This window comes from Typha latifolia, chromosome 1 (assembly GCF_019914945.1).
Source record: "Typha latifolia isolate L0001 chromosome 1, TyphaL0001v2, whole genome shotgun sequence".
Taxonomy (NCBI): domain Eukaryota; kingdom Viridiplantae; phylum Streptophyta; class Magnoliopsida; order Poales; family Typhaceae; genus Typha; species Typha latifolia.
Genome location: NC_133086.1, coordinates 16,562,770 through 16,580,584, shown reverse-complemented (window position 1 = coordinate 16,580,584; position 17,815 = coordinate 16,562,770). Strand labels below are relative to the sequence as shown.

Sequence of the window (17,815 nt, the reverse complement as noted above, 5' to 3'; positions counted from 1 at the left end):
ATATCTTTAACGATATGATTAAGAAATAAGAGAGCAAGATTGTAATTTGAAAACCAAAGAGAGAAATCCATTTGATTAGCAATTTCTTTTTCTTTTCCAAACCTAAAGTTCTTTATTAAAAGATGTTTCTTTGAAACTAATTTATGTGTGAAAGGGAGATAAGAGGAAATGATTTTTCACTTTGAGGGACAAGCTTTTGCATATATATACACACACACATTACTAGACTGCTATAGAGTATGATTTAGGTTTATTGTGACCGTCAAAATAATCAAACTGACTCGAGCTCAGATCAATAAGGCTCAATTATTCTTAGCTCGATAATGTTCAATTTAATTATATATTTAATTTGATTTTGTAAAATGTAGACCACTCAAGATACACTTCTAAGCTTGATTCCAGTTTGAATTAGTCTTTGAGTCTGTGTATAAATGGCTTGTCTCGAAATCTATTCACAGTGCTTTGGAGCTTAAGAGCTCCAAACTAATTTCAAACCAAGACTGGAAAATAATTAGCCTGATCCTGGTCAGGACCACATCTCAAGACGAGCCAATCAACTGACCCACGTCGGACAGGAGGCGTCATTCCAGGTGTCATTATCCTGAGCCTGACCCACTTAACAGCTCATCTCTTATTGGCCCATGGGCCCAATCAAATCCACCATTAATGGGCTTATGCCAAGTTGACCACCTCATCTCACCCTAATCAGCTAAATCTTAGGCGCCAACTTGGATCCCTTTTCCCTTCCATATAACGACCTATATTTTTTTTTTGCCCTTGTTACTATAACTTACCTCATTTGCCCTTATAGAGCTCGTTCAAATAATCAAATATAATGGGCTTTCCTGCATATATACCTAACATTTGCAAAAACATCCCCGTTTTCTTTTTGCAAATCCGAATCGAACATGTCTCTCTCTCCACACACACATATATATATATAGTCTTCTCCCACACAGTGGAACTCCTCCTAAGAAATCAAAAGAAGCGTTAACCCATGGACCACAGCTCCAGTCTCCAGACAAGGCCTGCAGTAGTCGGCGACGGCATCTGGTGCAGTACTCGCTGGAGCATTGCAGGGCTGAGGCGAACGCTGGTGCAAGATTACGGCACCGGATTCCAACCACTAGAGAGAACGTCGTCGTCGTCGGCGGCGGCCGCGCCGTCCAGTAGGACGCGGTGGTTACGGATCTGGAAGAGGGTTGTAAGAGAGAAGAAGAGGATGATGAAGCCGGCGCCGAGGAAGCACGGGCCGTACGACCCCTACACCTACGCGCAGAATTTTGACGACGGGTCGGCGTCCGTCGAGCTCGAGAATTTGGCGCGAGGGTTCTCGGCGCGGTTCGCCGTCTCTTCGCGTGTGGGAGTGTGAGTGATGGACGGAGAGCAATTGGCAGTAGGATGTGATCAAGAAAACGCCAAAGCTAACGAGACTTAGTTCTTTTCTTTTCTTTTCTTTTCTTTTCTCCTCAAAAATCCAAGCTCAATTATGTCAACATAGATTCTGGTCTCATCTCTGTATGAAAAATAAAATAAAATAAAATAAGGTAAGTATAGACATTTGGCATTAGAATTCCGAAATTGATTCATCCTAATCTTTCCTAATTTTCTTACCGAATCCTATCATCTTTGTACTGATTTAGACCACCAATTTGTTTAGCGACTGTTCAAATCGTATCTTATTTATGCCTATATAATCTGTAGAATATTTGCAACACTACTTTTTCTATATACATAATAATTTGCCTCGCTACATGATTAATTTTTATGCAACCTCCTTGGCTTGTCTCCTCTAAACAAGGAGGGGCAGGGATTCTGCACGGGCTGAGTGGCTGACCCATTTGAATAGATTCGAGCATTTTTTTTTTATGCACGCATTATATAATTCTAATTTTGACCAAAAAGTAAATATAAGCATCCAAATGGTATGCCCAAATCGACCTGCACGAAATAGACTAAGAACACTTTTACTTTAGCTATCGAGTTTGTGGTATTGGATTAGCCTAGTATCATTGGGAGCGAAGCAGTGATATAGAAGCAGGTGGAGTCATTGTCTCGGCTAGATTTTTTTTAAATTCTCACTCTTTTTTTTTTACAAAAAAATTAAATAAAAAAATATAATTAACTCTTCTTCTAGGAGTGTAACGAAATCTAGAAATTAAATCCGCTCCAAATGTTACTAATTCGAAGTCAGGTCTCAATTTTTCAATCCATATAATGAATCCATCGAATCCAATTTGCTTAGTTTCGGATCTTATATAAGACAATAGTTATGTAATCAGGTACTTAAATTGTTTAACTAGAAACTTTTAATTACTCTAATTTTTATATACTATAAATAATCCCGAGTTTCAAATATAACCTCCTTACTACTATTATATTTATTTAATATTTCTATATATATGGATTCAATTTTTATATTAGTAGGCCTAGGCCTAGGCCTACAGCCTACTTATAAAGAAAGCCCAACGAGTCATCCCTCTTGAGCTATGTCACTATTCTTTCTAAATTCTAAGTTTATTCTTTTGTATTTCTATAAAATCCTTGACATTCCCAAGCAATTTTATTATAAGTTAGATATATTTAATTTTTCTATATTTCTGAATAAAATTAATTTTTAAACCTTTATTTTATATCGCCGAGATGACAATAACTTAAATAGCATTACTTTTATTAAATAAATATATATTTAAATTGGCTTAGTAATATAAAATAAAATTTCGAGAGCGGCAATAATTTCTAAAGTCAAAAATCACGAGCGCCATTGACTTTTTGACCGAAATATCTAATAATTATAACTCGATAAAAATATTAAAAAATATAATAATATAAAATTTTTATATTATTATTATTGTTTATGAGTTTGAAGGTTAAATATAAATCGGAGAAATGGCTAATATAATAAGAGAGGCATACATAGGCCGTTAACTAAATACAACTCTTTCCATTTATTAAAATAAAAAATAAAATACTAAAGCCAGAGATCCTTCTCGAATTATTCCTTGCCCCCGCCTCCAGACTCCAGAGTCGAGAGAGAACTCCCCGGTTCTCTCTAGACTCCTCCACCAACTACTCACGAAGAATAATATTTATTATATTTTTCCTTTCCAACATCCCCACCGCCCGTGAACTACAATCCAAGATTTCCGCGATCGGCATCGAATCGACGGCTCTGATTCGCTGGAAAGAAGTTTCGCCAATCTTTATGCGAACTCTTCCAAGCTCTAGGATTTATAGAGGGTTCTAGAAAAAGGCTGTCAGACATTTTATATGTATATATATATATATATATATATATATATATATATGTAAGTATATAATCACACCCACCTGTGTGATGCGAGGTTGAATTCCCGGCTTTTTGTTTTTTCCATCTCTAATACGAAGTTGTTTCGATCGATCCACAGGTCGACAATGTTCTATGGTTTCCATTTGAACTATATATGTTATTTGATACGTTGTAGATTCTTGTTTGCTTCTCTGTTGCAAGAATTCGACATGATTGTGGGTGTTTGTTTCTCGTTTCAGGTCGACTCGTGTAATTTATAGTCGGAGAGATGAGCGTTGTTGGATTTGATGTTGGAAATGAGAATTGCATTGTTGCCGTGGCGCGGCAACGGGGTATCGATGTGGTACTCAACGAAGAATCCAAGCGCGAGACACCCGCCGTGGTGTGCTTCGGCGACAAGCAGCGATTCATCGGAGCCGCGGGCGCTGCGTCCTCCATGATGAACCCGAAGAACGCCATCTCCCAGATTAAGCGATTGCTCGGTCGGAAATTCTCCGATCCTGAGCTCCAGCGCGACCTTCAATCTCTTCCGTTCAAGGTCACCGAGGGGCCCGATGGATTCCCTTTGCTCCATGCGGATTACCTTGGCGAGAAGAGGACCTTTACCCCCACCCAAGTCCTCGCCATGGTCCTCGCGAATTTGAAAAGCATCGCCGAGAAGAATCTCAATGTGGCGGTCGTCGATTGCTGCATTGGCGTCCCGGTATATTTCACCGATCTCCAAAGGAGGGCAGTCATGGATGCTGCAACCATTGCAGGATTACATCCTCTCAGACTGTTCCATGAGACCACAGCAACAGCTCTGGCATATGGCATCTACAAGACTGACCTTCCAGAGAATGGTCAGTTGAATGTGGCTTTTGTCGATGTCGGCCATGCGAGCATGCAAGTTAGCATTGCTGGGTTCAAGAAGGGTCAGTTGAAAATTCTTTCCCATGCCTATGACCGGTCTCTCGGCGGGAGAGATTTCGATGAGGTCCTCTTCAAGCATTTCTCAGCCAAGTTCAAGGACGAGTATAAGATCGATGTGTATCAGAACGCCCGGGCTTGCCTCAGACTTCGGGCAGCATGTGAGAAGCTAAAGAAGGTTCTTAGTGCGAATCCGGAGGCACCGTTGAATATAGAATGCTTAATGGAGGAGAAGGATGCGAAAGGGTTTATTAAGAGGGAAGAGTTTGAGAAGATCAGCGAACCTATATTGAAGCGTGTTGTGAGGCCATTGGAGAACGCACTTGTAGATGCGGGGTTGAGTGTGGAGAATATTCATGCTGTCGAAGTTGTTGGATCAGGGTCTCGTGTTCCAGCAATTAATAGGATACTTGCAAGTTTCTTCAAGAAAGAACCCAGACGTACAATGAATGCAAGCGAGTGCGTCGCCCGGGGTTGTGCCCTTCAGTGCGCTATCCTTAGCCCAACATTCAAAGTGCGGGAGTTTCAGGTACTTGCGATTGCATTTTTAATCTCAGTTGATTCTGTGAATTTTCTTTTGTCTCCCCTGTTGAATGCATATATAATGGTTGCTGATACCTAATGTTCTATTTTTGTCATTTACCTTCTACCTTTATGTACTATTTGTTTGTTCTCATTTCAGCTTAATGATATAGCTCGAGGTTGTTAAGTGTCTGGAAATAATAATGCGCCTCTGATGATATCTTTGATGACTCTAGCATGTAAGAGGATAAGTTGATTAGCGAACAAGGCTGTGGGAATGAAGTAGGCAAGTAGCTGCTTTTCTTGTATAGTTGTACGATAATAAATATGCTAATGCAATATTGGTTGTATGTTCTGTTATATTCATAATTCGGTATGCAAAGTGCCGTATCCTGCCGGCCGGCATATCTGTTTTGCACTTTGTTTTAAATTTGGATTTATGAGGAAATTAGGAGCACGACAATGTACTCTTACTATTTGGACTTAGCTAGGAAATTAGGAACACGACAGTTATGCAGTTATCTAGGTGGACTTGACCTTCTGATATCAGCATTAATGAGGTCTCAATTGGCAGTTCTAGCAAATTCACAAAAGGACATAATACCCCTACAGGGAAGTGCAGTTGGAGAGGTGGGAAGAATAAAGCGAGGATATGTGTGTTGTTTTAGGTAATATGAGCTGGGCTTGCTCTGTGTAGATATCAACTTTGGTACTTGTTTCATTTTCTAGATCGGCTCTTTTCTTGAACAATGTTATATTTGAAGCTTGTAAGATGGGCCTAAATATTTAAAGAACATATATAGGTACTTGTCTTTCAAGTGTGTTCCACACAAAGATAATACAACACTTTTCTTGCTATCTTCATTTAGAGCTACAAATATTCTTTCTGTTCTTGTGTACTTTAAAGATAATAAAAACAGCATGTTCTCTAAAGTGCTGCCTGTTTCTCATGTCAATGTGATATTTCTCCATGTTATAGGTTCATGAGAGCTTCCCTTTTTCAATTGCCTTGTCATGGAAAGGATCTGCTCCTGATTCCAAGAATGGAACAATAGAAAACCAGCAGAGCACAGTTGTATTTCCCAAAAGAAATCCAATTCCCAGTGTGAAAGCTCTGACATTCTATAGGTCTAGTACTTTCACTGTCGACATTGTGTATGCTGATGTCGATGACCCGCAAATTCCAGCAAAGATTAGCACATACACGGTAGGGAACCAAAATATTCCATTTCTTATTATTGTTGGCATTAAACTATTGTTGGTAATTTGCCGCTCTGATCTGCTAATGATCTTCTCAAAATACCATTTGACAGATTGGTCCATTTCAATCCAGCGAAAGAGAAAGGGCTAAACTGAAACTCAAAGTCCGGTTAAATCTCCATGGGATTGTTTCTATTGAATCAGCAACTGTAAGCATCGAAGAAGGATTACTGAGAAAATTATTAGTCCATAATGCTTATCTTCTGGATATTTTAACTTTTTGGTGCTCTACAGATGTTGGAAGAAGAAGGTGAAGTTCCTGTGTCAGCTGCAAATGAGCTACCAAAGGAGGCTGCAAAAATGGATACTGATGAAGCATCAAATGGCTTATCTACAACTGAAACTGACATAAATATGCAGGAAGCTAAAGGTGCAGCAGAAAATACTGGTGTAGAGGGCGAAATGGGTGCACTAGATTCTGAAGAAAAGACAGTGCAGATGGAGACTGATGCCAAGGTGTGTCCATTGTCAATGGTTTGTTTCATCATTCTGGCATATGCTGTTTTTGTGCACATTTTGAAAATTTTGAGTCCTCAATTGGAATTTTATTTTTGTTTGTTCCTAGTTGTGTGGGTGTTTGTCTACTTGCATGCACTTGAAGTCTTGAACCATGAAATTGCACTAGTCTTAAGTCCATTCTAAACATAACTATTGCCGTGATGAAAGGCCGCTTTTAAACAAATCATCTGTTTGCAGTTAGCATTCACTTACATCTCCAAATGAATGGTTTTTTGTGCACTTCAATTTCATCTTTGTGCCATGCTCAGTACTTGTTAAAGCATATCTGTCTCCTGGTTTTATGAAACTAAACTGTGTCAATGGGAGTTTGCCAGCTGGATTGGTTTTAATCAATGCTATTATAATTCAGAAGAATCAGATTTTTATTGTTACTTGCTGATTGCGGTTAGTGCAATGGCTTGAATTGCATGCTTCCACTTGACCTTCCAAATTCTGCTTCATATATATATATATATATATATATATATATATATATATATATATAATAGTATGTGTTTATGTATGTATGTATACATATTGGAGAGAAATAACCCACTCCTGAGGGTGATTTTTTTTCTGAATCCCGGGGAGTACTTAATGGCTACTTAAGTATTAATCCATGCACTTTTACCTTTTATCTACTTGGTACTCATATATTCAAATGCTTTATTGGGATAATGTCTGCATATATTTATTTGTCTTCATTAATCTCTCTTCTCAATTGTCTTCTCATGTAAATTTGTTATCAGCATGGCTACTTATAAGTTTACATTTGCCTGCAGGTTAAGGCTTCTAAAAGGAAGATAAAGAAAACAAATGTGCCTGTTTCTGAATTGATCTATGGTGGAATGGTTGCTGGAGATCTGCAGAAAGCTGTGGAGAAAGAGTTTGAAATGGCTCTACAAGATAGAGTAATGGAAGAAACAAAGGACAAGAAGAATGCTGTGGAGGCATATGTTTATGACATGCGAAACAAGGTGCTGTTTGGTTAGTCCTTTATGTTTGTAATTAGCTTTGAGTAATAAAATTTATCTGATTTATTTATCATATTCCTGTATTTAGCTTTATGACAAGTACAAGGAATTTGCAACGCCTTCGGAGAAGGAAGAGCTCATAGGGAAGCTTCAGGAGGTTGAGAATTGGCTTTATGAAGATGGTGAGGATGAAACGAAGGGTGTTTATGTTTCCAAGCTTGAGGAGCTCAAAAAGGTAGAATTTTGTATATATTCTATTTCATATGGTGTTGCTCTATGTAATGGTGATGGCTGATAAGACTGCTTGAATGCAGCAAGGTGACCCTATCGAAGAACGCTATACGGATTGGATGGAAAGAGGTTCATTGATAGACCGTCTTTCATGTTGCATTAATAGTTTCAGGGATGCAGCCTCATCCAAAGATCCCAAATTTGACCACATAGACCTAGCAGAAAAACAGAAGGTATTGCGTTCAACTGCATATCAACCATGCACCTCTTCTTCCTTTTTCTGTGTTCATCAGATTTCCTTCTTTGTGCATTTAATCAGATAGGTAAACGTGTTAGATACTTGGATGATAAAGACGGACCCAGTTGTCACTATAAATCAAGAATACCTTTTTCTTTGATATTCATCCACATGTGCGTGGAAATATGCATGTTTCTATGTATATATGCTTCTTGAGATGAAATTTGCTAGTGTTCAGATTTTGGATAACAAAATTTGTATGAATGTATCCTATCCTATTGATCTACTGAACTGTTGATGTAACAGGTCATTCGTGAGTGCATGGAAGCAGAAGCATGGTTGGGAGAGAAAAAGCAGCAGCAAGATGCCCTGCCCAAGAGTGCCACTCCAATTCTTCCATCTGCAGATGTGAAGAGGAAAGCTGAAACACTCGACAGGTAACAACATGATCGATTATAATTAGCCATAATCACACCAGTGATATATATAACGTCTGTTACTTAACAGTGCCTTTTCAATTGTATTCATAATGTACTAAGTGTAAAGAAAAGCAATTAGAAGTGGATTCTATATATTATAGCTGCGACATTTGCTTCAACAGGTTTTGCAGGTCAATAATGACCAAGCCAAGGCCTCCACAGAAGCCAACTCCGACTGACACACAAACACCATCACCTCAAGCAACCGAGCAGAGTGATCAGACACCAGCAGGTGAGCCAATGGACACAGACAAGTCAGAGGGAGCGGGAGAGGCACAGCACAGTAATAACATTGCAGACCCTCACGTTTCATAGTTACCATGTTGTAAATTCCCTCATCAATTATGAAGGATTTTCTCCAAAAGATGGTAGGATGTTTAGAATATTTATGGATACCTACTTTGTACTTGTGTTCCTCTGGAATGTGATTGGAAAGGGATTTTATGGGAAGGAAATATACATAGTTCTTAAAGCCTCGGTTTTTTTGCTTGGACGGGGATTACAGTGAACTGTGATTGATGTGGTGCCTTCCAGGTTGATTGTTACTACTTGAGGAGTTAATTGGTCCGGAATTATTTTGATTTCTATTTGCACGTTGCTATATATTTTGGAAGTTTTTGACAGGTTTTAATCTGCACACCAAACTACACCCACTGAGTTATGAATTTATTTATCTGAGTTTTGGTCTTAATAATCTTTTTCTCACCTTCTGAATTATCTATTTTTTCTCGTAACGACTCTTTAAACTTTTTTATACTATAGGGCTGTCAGAAAAGCCCCTAATTTTTTGGGCTCAGCTCGTTTAGAGCTTGGCTCGAGCTCTAAATGAGCCAAGCCAAACTGATTTTTTTAAGCTCCAAATGAGCTTGGGAACGACACCATTTGCCACAATGAGCCACAATGAGCTTCAGTATTGAGGTACACTCTGAGCTGAGCTAGCATCGGCTTCTTTAAGTTCCTCTTGATTAGGCTCATATTATATATATATATATATATATATATATATATATATAGGTTTAGAATCGTTGGATCTTAGATCAACGGATATTATGATGTGTATATAAATAAAAATTCTAGCCTCTTTAATACTCCTTCCTACACACTCTTAGCTAAAATCCATCTTCACCACCAAAACTTATTTCTATCTTCAAGCTCCCATTTGTCTTTGCCTGAACTCTGTCCCGATCTAGGATGTCAAGTTTGCGTCGCACGACGTCGTCGTTGGGTCTTGAAAACTGACATTTGCTATGAATCTCCAAGCTTCATCGATGATGCAGTTAAGTTGCTCCTGATAGTGCTGCGGAGGTGATGATGGGCATGTGAAGCTTAGGGCGAAATTCTCGTTGTCGCTGCATAACTAGGATCGGGGAGGTGACATGTGAAGCTAGGGTGAATTTCTCGTCATCGTTGTGTAATCGGGAGCTAGTCGGGGTGAGAAGCTTCTTAGAAGGATTTCTCGCTGTGGAGAGGATTCGCGTTAGTGAGGGTTCAATAATCGACAATGATTGTGAGGCTCCAATGTCGAAGCTTGGCAAGGATCTCCACCTCGCTATAAAACTCGACGATCTTATTTTCACAGTAGACGCGCTTGATTGCCACATGCTGGCCGCTAGGGAGCTTCCCTAAATAGACCTCGTTGGCGCTGCCTTGTCCTAAGGTGAGGCGCTAATCATAGATGTTAGTTGCCTACTTGAGCTCAGACTTGGTAAAGATGTAGAGGCCATCGATGGGGAGCGGCGAAGCTGCTCCGATAGCTACAAGCGATTCCTGATCATTGTCTTCAATACAGATCACTGCGGGTCGATGACAGTGTTTGACTCGAGTTGCATCATGTGGATTGCTTACGAGCTGTTGAGTCGAGTTCGAGCTTAATCGAGTTGGAGGCGAGTCGAGCCAAGCTTGAGGTAGAAAAATCTATCTCTTGAGTTAAGTTGAGCTGGGCCCAGCTCGCTCGTTTACAACCCTAGTATACTATAACCCTCATAAACTATCAAAAATATTTGACCCCCTTGACGCCATTGATGTAATTGGTGAATTAACTAAAATTTTTCACTACTTATAATAGTGGGATAGTTAAGTAGCTTAGCTAATATTAAATATTTTATTTTTTTAAATATTTTTGTTGCCCTTGTGCCCCCAATCCCCCTTTCTCGTTCCACTCCACTCTGCCTCCTCGACATATCCTTTTCTCTCATAGGGTCGCAGATTGTGGCAAATAGTGTCTTGGCCAACACTGAAACTCATGTTCTCCGTCATCGTCCTCGTCATACCAGGGAGACGAGGAGGCCGAATTGTTGGTGCTAGTAGTGGTGAAGCCCACTTCCTCGCTAATATGTCGAAGGTGACGAGCGAGCTCTCCCCCATCTTGGGCACTGCACTCCCCTAGCTCGTGCACACCAGCTTCTCCTCCCTTCTCCTCTTCTTTCCATTGGTCGATGCTTTGGCAACCCTACACAAAACAGGGTGTCCCCCATACCTAAGCGGCGATGGCGTGGCCTAGTGCACGACCGCCTCCGAGGTGCCCTCATAGGCAGCGCTGGGACGCTCCCATGCTATGCAAGGAGATGTGCCAGTTCTCCCGCATTAGCTCGGCCACCTTATCGTACTCTGGTATGGGGGCAACGGTTGTGGAGGAGGTTTGGGATTGGTGGATTGAAGGGAGCTCGGCCACCTCATCATACACACTGACTCATATTTATCTCTATCTATATCTCTTTGTCTGTCTTCTTCCTTTTTTCCTAGTTACTATGTGGGCAAGTATTTGAAGTCAGTCAGGTACATGCAACATTCATGGGTCATCCTCATCGTCTCTAGATTCCTTCTATGTCCACTCTTCGTATGTGCCATTCCTCTCTTGAGGCTTTTAGGCCAAGATGAAGCTATCGCCGTCAAAGCCAGCAAATTCACTATCAGCATCATTCTTTAGATATTTGCATCGGTAACCAAATTCTCTACTCAGAAGTTTCTACGGGCACAGAGCAAGGTTATGGATATTACTTGGATTGCCTTTGCGGTGCTCATAATTCATGACATACCGTCGGCCCTCTTCATCTTTGTCTTCAACTGGGAGTTGCTTAGCACGGCGGTGGCCTTCAACTTCTCGGCGTGGTTGGTGGTTTTGTCTCAGATAGTATATGTCGTGGGCAAGTGCAAGGGTGGGTAGATAGGGCTATCCTGGTCTGCGTTCAATGAGCTTCGGCCTTTTGCTAAGTTGTCGTTTGCTTCGGTTATTATGCTTTGCCTTGAGATCCGGTACATGATGGTCCTCGTCGTGCTCACTGGTCACCTTAGCAATGTGGAGATCATCCTCGACTCCATTCTGATCTGATGAGCTCTCAGCAGTGACTCACTATTCTAATTGGTGCATTGTACTAACATTCCTTCTTTCGTATCGTTGGGAAGCCATACTTTTTATTGGAGCAGCAGTACCAATTGGAGAGTTGCTAGCATTGGAACTATCTAAGAGTATTCTCATCGTAGGTAACAAAACTCTTCCGGAAGGGATTAAATAAGATATTTTTAATAGTTTATGCGTCATTATGTGTTAAAAAAAAACTTAGGGAGTCATTGTGGTAAAGGGAGATAGTTTAGTGGGGTAAAAATAAAATTATCCACAAATTTTATAATTTTGAAAATAAGTAGATAGGAAAATATTAGCATTATATAAATTGCTTTATTAGTGATGGATTTTTGATACGCATAGATAGGAAAATATTAGTATTATATAAATTGCTAAATGAATTAAGCGATTTCTGTAATGATTCTATAACTTGCTAAGGCTAGTAAATATCCTTCATCAAGTTAGCAATTTTTATTGAATTCTAGTTATTATCTCTGAAAGTCACCTATATAAATAAATAAATTTGTAATTCATCTATTTGGTTATAATATTTATTTTGGTTTATAGAGAATCTGGCGTCAAATATATACCAATGAACAGGAAATATAAATCTTATTTATACTCTTTTTATTACATTGCTGCCTTCTTTGTACAAAATTGCTGCTCACTAACTACAGAGTGAAGAGGAGAAAAACTAAATCACTCAACAGTTCCCTGATTTAGGATTGTACCACATCTAGAGTGCCTCATGTCCTGCTGCCTAACTCCTCCAAAAACTCTTATTCGAAGAGCTCACCACAAAAGCTCTGGCGTACTATTCATCACCATTTGGTTCTTCTACAACTTCTAGTCCTTTTAGCTTTAATGTATCAGAATGTCTCGAACTCAAGGCTGGCATTTGTACGTAGAAGACATTGCAGCAATGGCTTCTCCCACAGTCATGTACATACACTCTGCTCCAAATAGCTCCCAAGCCTCTGATTTGAAAAGCTTTTCAGCAACATTTCCCACTGGATTTGCCAGTACAAGCTACACCAATCAAAGAAATTGAGAATTGAGTTATGTTATTCTATTTCTTCTTCTTCTTCTTCTTCATTTAAGCAGGAATAAATCGAGTATTACCTCAAGAGATCTATTATCGAGTGTCTTTTTTAGCTCTACGAGTATCTCTATGCCGCTCGTATCTACGGCTGTCACGGCTGTGCGCATGTAATGTTTCATTAGCCAAATTTATAATGCAGTCGTAGATTTAGTTGATCCAGAGGTTAGTACTTACCACCCATGTCCAAAACAATACATTTGATAGAGCTCTGGCTCATTTTTATCACCCTCTCTTCTTCCTCACGTATCCATCTCAAGATCCTGCATATATCAATGGAAACAATCGTTTAGCTTCTGCCAAAGAGGCAAGATGAAATTTTTTTTTTAAAAAAAAAGAGAGGGGAAAATAAACCTCAATATTATATATATAAGTAAAGAATACTAGGGAGACCCACCTTTCTTGGAGGTAAATGGAGTTAGCAAAGTAAATGGGGGACTCGATGGCAAGAATGAGAAAACTAGGCACCCTCATGGCTTCTCTATAGTGTCCTAAATTTCTATAGCTCTGAGTCCCTGGAATAATCCCCTTTACAACTGCGTTAGGCCTTGTCACATGTATCAAAATTTTAAGTATGGAGATGCCGACCTGCAAAATTCACATAAAAAGATAAAGAAAAAGATTATATTGCGTACTTCCTCATTAACAAATTCATAACATAACATTGCTAGGTAAATAGGTAACACACACACACACACACACACACACATGGTTAGACGAATTATGAGTAGTGCTTACAGATATTAAGAGACCCATCTGCACTGAGATGAATAGAACACCAAAGAAGGCACTCATGCAAGCTAAGAAATCAAGTTTGTCCACCTTCCAAAGCCTGACAGCGGTGCGGAAATCTATTAATCCGATAACCGCCGTGATTATTATCGCAGATAGTATCACATTAGGGGTATGATAGAACAGTGGCATGAGAAATAGCATTGTGATGAGGACAGTGGACGCCATGACGATGTTTGAAACTGCCGTCTTCGAACCGGCATTGTAGTTCACAGCAGATCTCGAGAATGATCCTGCGTCATGTTTCAGAGCACAGCATTAGAATGTATGAGACGAGCAGAAGAGATGTTGTTATTGATATGAAGCAATTTTAGCATTGGATAAGTAGTCAATGATACCTGTTGTAACATAGCATGAAGCACAGGAGCCAGACATGTTCATGATTCCTATGGCCATCATTTCTTTGTTTCCATCTATCTGATAGTTTTTCAGAGAAGCAAATGTTCTACCAACAGCAATTCCTTCCTGAAATGAAAGAATTATGGGAATTTGTTCATCAGAAACCTCGGGTCTGATACTGTATTAGTTTGCATAACTTACAAAATTAGCTTATATATTACAGAGAAGATGGCTTACAGTGAGAGACAAGATGCCAGTGACTACTCCTGTCTTAATGGCAAGACCCAAGAAAGAGCCATGGAAATAAAGCATGTTGACTGAAGGAGGATTCACCCCTTTCTGCAGATGCCCAATCTGAGACAAAAACATTAAGAAGTGTTATATATATAGTTGTAAATTAAAGCTTTGAGGTCTGGATATACTAATTGACTATATGAAGAATACTTACTACGCTGATGCCATGGCTCTGAGCTTTGAAGGCAATGGAAATGATGGTGGAGAGAATGACTGATGCCAGAGGAGCAGCAGCTGATATCCAGAAAAGTTTGGGTCTCTTCATGCTCTGCATCATGCAATTCATTCATTACACTCTAAGAATAGTCCAAGAACATAACTACCAAATACACAAAATATATAGGTGAACCTCTCATTTGATGTATCTTAATGTTATACTTTTATGTTATATATCCTAAGGCTAGAGGCATTTGGGTCAACAAGAAATAAAAATGAGTTATTTATACAAATGTAACAGTAATAAAATCAGGATTAGACAAGTCTAGGTTATCTTTGAAAATTTATAATTATAAATTGAGATATACTAACTAGTAAATCTTAGTGGAGTTTAATTCCTTTTAGTGGCAAGCAACAAAGACCCACCATAATGTGAGGTTTAAACCACAACCCTTCTTTTTAGGAAATATCCTTAAGGAAAGTAGATATTATTGTGAAAAAGAGATATTTAGAAACTTACTATATGTCTTGTTATTAGTAGGAATACCAGGAATAAGGTACCCATAAGGATTGTTTGCCAGGCCAACTGCACGAACAAATAAAAAGGTTAACATATACATTAGACAAAATTATCAAATTGGTTGACAAAAGAATTCTTTTGCTATTGCCCTAAGTTTCTTCTTACCTCTGATTTGTGCTGAAAAACTGATAGAATTACAGGAATAAAGCCCATCTGAGTAGTGAAGTGAACTATTCCAAGCAATCCTTTTAGTTGTTGAAGGGATACAATTATCGCCGCACCACCGGTGAATCCAATTAGCGTTGGTTTTGATAAAAAATCGACGATAAAACCTAGTCTATATCACCAAAAAATAACTGAACATATTAGTCAAAAAAGAATATAAAGTTGACATCACTAGACAAAGTTATTCCAAAAGCATAAAAATTAAGTAAAATACAAGTGAATTATGCATGTAAATGAAATATTAAATGGTGAGATGGTGGCTCAGGAATCAAATGAAGTACTTGTGAGAGGATCACTTACCTTAGAAAACCCAATGAGGCTTGGAATACACCAGCAAAGAAGGTGGCTGTGAAGGCTAGTTGAAGATATAGCATTGGCTCATGATCAGGTGAGACCATCTCTCTGAGCATAGTTCCCATCACCAATGATGCAATTGATACAGGGCCAACTGCAAGATCTCTTGAGCTCCCAAGAACTGAATATATCAATGGTGGCACAAAGCTTGAATCTGTAATCCCCAATTAAACAAAAAAGAAAAAGACACAAGATTAATGAAACATACAATCTAAGTAATAAAAAAATTCTACACTGGTTGAACTGAACAAAACAATAAGTTTACAGGAAGATTTAGAATATATACTCACACAGGCCAATGATAGGAGGCAAATTTGCAAGCTTTGCATAGCTAATTCCCTGTGTAACATAAGCGAAAAGATTAGACTTCCACAAGCTAATCATCATTTCAGCAGTTTATACAAAAGATTGGCAGCTTTTACTCACTTGAGGGATGGCCAAGCTTGCAATGGTGAGGCCTGAGACTGCATCAGACTTGAGGAGCTGAAGACTGTACTCAGAGCCCCAGTGGAAGATGGGAAAGAAGTATTGTAAAGCTAACACCACTTTCTTGAAGAATGACTTGTTTTTGAACTGATGCAGGGGGTCATCAGGGAAGAAGATCTCACTTAGCCTTTGTCTGAGGGATTGGAAAGTGGTCTTTTCTTGAGGCAAAGAGATCTTGTGGATCTCCATAGGTTGCATGGTTGGAGGTGACTCAAGGTCAAGGTATTCTGGCAAACTTTTTACTCTATTAGAGCTGCCACCCATGTCAGAATAGCAGAAGCTAAGGGAAGCAAATTAATGAAGGAAGTTGCTCAAGGGATTGAAGTTAGGTGAAGGCTAGCTTGGGGAGAGGAGTGTGGAGAGATTATATTTATAGATGGATGAGGTGGTGGAGGTGGGAATGTAAGGCCAAGTGGGCAAATAGTTTGGCAATTGCTTTAAGAGACTTTTGTTTTCCAAAACAGAAAGTTAGCCCTTTCTAATAACCACGCTCATACGATATTTCAATAAAAAATTTACTAAATATTAAAATCAAAAGAACCAAACTCATACCTTGTGTCATCATCTATCACCATCTAAATATACCCAAGTAGTTAAAAGTAGAACTTATTTATTAGCAAAGCCATTCTTGTTACCGGCATTCTGTTAATATATTTAATAAAATAACATATTTTTGTATAAATTCTTAGAGCATCTTCAGGTAGGTAGGAGAATCAATAATCACACTCATTTTTCTAAGACAAAAATTGTCGCACTTTGCTAACGGAATTAACGAAATTATAGCTTACATCCTACGTTCTCACTATTTGTGAGTTAAGTCGTATGATTTAATAAATATGTGCAGAAAATACTCTGGGTTAGATTTGAACTAACACTATGAAAATATTCTATTAAATAGAAATATTTTATTTTTAAAATAAATAAAATACTCTTATTTTTAAAATAACTAAAATATCTTTAATATAACTTAGTTGAAAGTATTTTCATAATTTTATTAGTATAGTTAACTTAACTCAGAGGTTTGCTTAAGTTTAACTAACAGATCTAACAGTAGAATATTTTCTACACATATTTGATAAATTATAGGGCTTAATTTATAAATAGTAAAAATGTATGGTATAAATTATAATTTCATCAAAAGACATAGAGTTATATACAAATTTCTCTATTTATTAACTAGGTCATGTTTTTACTGCTAGCATTACCGTTAACACGGGCATGAAGTTCATCTATAACACGAAACGATCGCCACCCGTACCCGTAGATCCCTAACTAAGAGATGGAGACAAGTAACCAAGAAACTACAAGGAGAAAGGAATTAAGTTGGGCTCCCTCTCTTCTCTTGGTTTCAGGAAAGGGAATAAGAATATATCGTATAAGCTTCAGTTGTTTTCTGTACGTAATTAAAATTATGCAAGGGAATCATATCATGTGGCCCATGGCGTCCATCCATTGGAAGGTTGTCATTTTTGTCGCCCAAGAGGACGTGGCTTGGATCGAATAGTTTATTGCAAAGCTATTCAAGTTTATGAAACAATATATTTCAAATGCATGGTTGTCGTTTACATTCTTTTGAAACTATTTGGACAAATTATAGTTTACCCATTTCATTTACTGTGATTTAGCGTGATTTCAACTATGTTCTATGTATTTTAACTATTCGATTTTAAAATTAAATGTGAAGAAGAAGAAGAAGAAGAAGAAGAAGAAGAAGAAGAAGAAGAAGAAGAAGAAGAAGAAGAAGAAGAAGAAGGCAAGCTTGTTTGGAGTTGCATGGAGTCAAATTAAAATTCCTGCATCCTTACTTCTT

General features: G+C 38.5%; 2 protein-coding genes across 2 annotated transcripts; one reads left to right on the top strand and one right to left on the bottom strand.

Annotated features, from left to right (window-relative positions):
• Positions 1–3,271: 3,271 nt before the first annotated feature.
• Positions 3,272–8,872, top strand: LOC140797546 (heat shock 70 kDa protein 15-like). Its single transcript, XM_073151098.1, has 10 exons — positions 3,272–3,407; positions 3,529–4,727; positions 5,700–5,927; positions 6,034–6,129; positions 6,215–6,436; positions 7,261–7,455; positions 7,541–7,687; positions 7,767–7,916; positions 8,228–8,358; positions 8,523–8,872. Exons 2-10 carry the CDS (start codon positions 3,558–3,560, stop codon positions 8,713–8,715), a joined length of 2,532 nt encoding a protein of 843 aa, XP_073007199.1. The 5' UTR covers positions 3,272–3,407; positions 3,529–3,557; the 3' UTR covers positions 8,716–8,872.
• Positions 8,873–12,327: 3,455 nt separating this feature from the next.
• On the bottom strand, positions 12,328–16,359 carry LOC140780753 (probable sulfate transporter 3.4). Its single transcript, XM_073126499.1, has 13 exons — positions 15,946–16,359; positions 15,810–15,858; positions 15,466–15,673; positions 15,106–15,277; positions 14,941–15,006; positions 14,419–14,532; positions 14,208–14,324; positions 13,970–14,096; positions 13,578–13,864; positions 13,237–13,427; positions 13,017–13,102; positions 12,863–12,939; positions 12,328–12,769 (listed from the first exon to the last, which is right to left on the bottom strand). Exons 1-13 carry the CDS (start codon positions 16,267–16,269, stop codon positions 12,626–12,628), a joined length of 1,962 nt encoding a protein of 653 aa, XP_072982600.1. The 5' UTR covers positions 16,270–16,359; the 3' UTR covers positions 12,328–12,625.
• Positions 16,360–17,815: the final 1,456 nt, after the last annotated feature.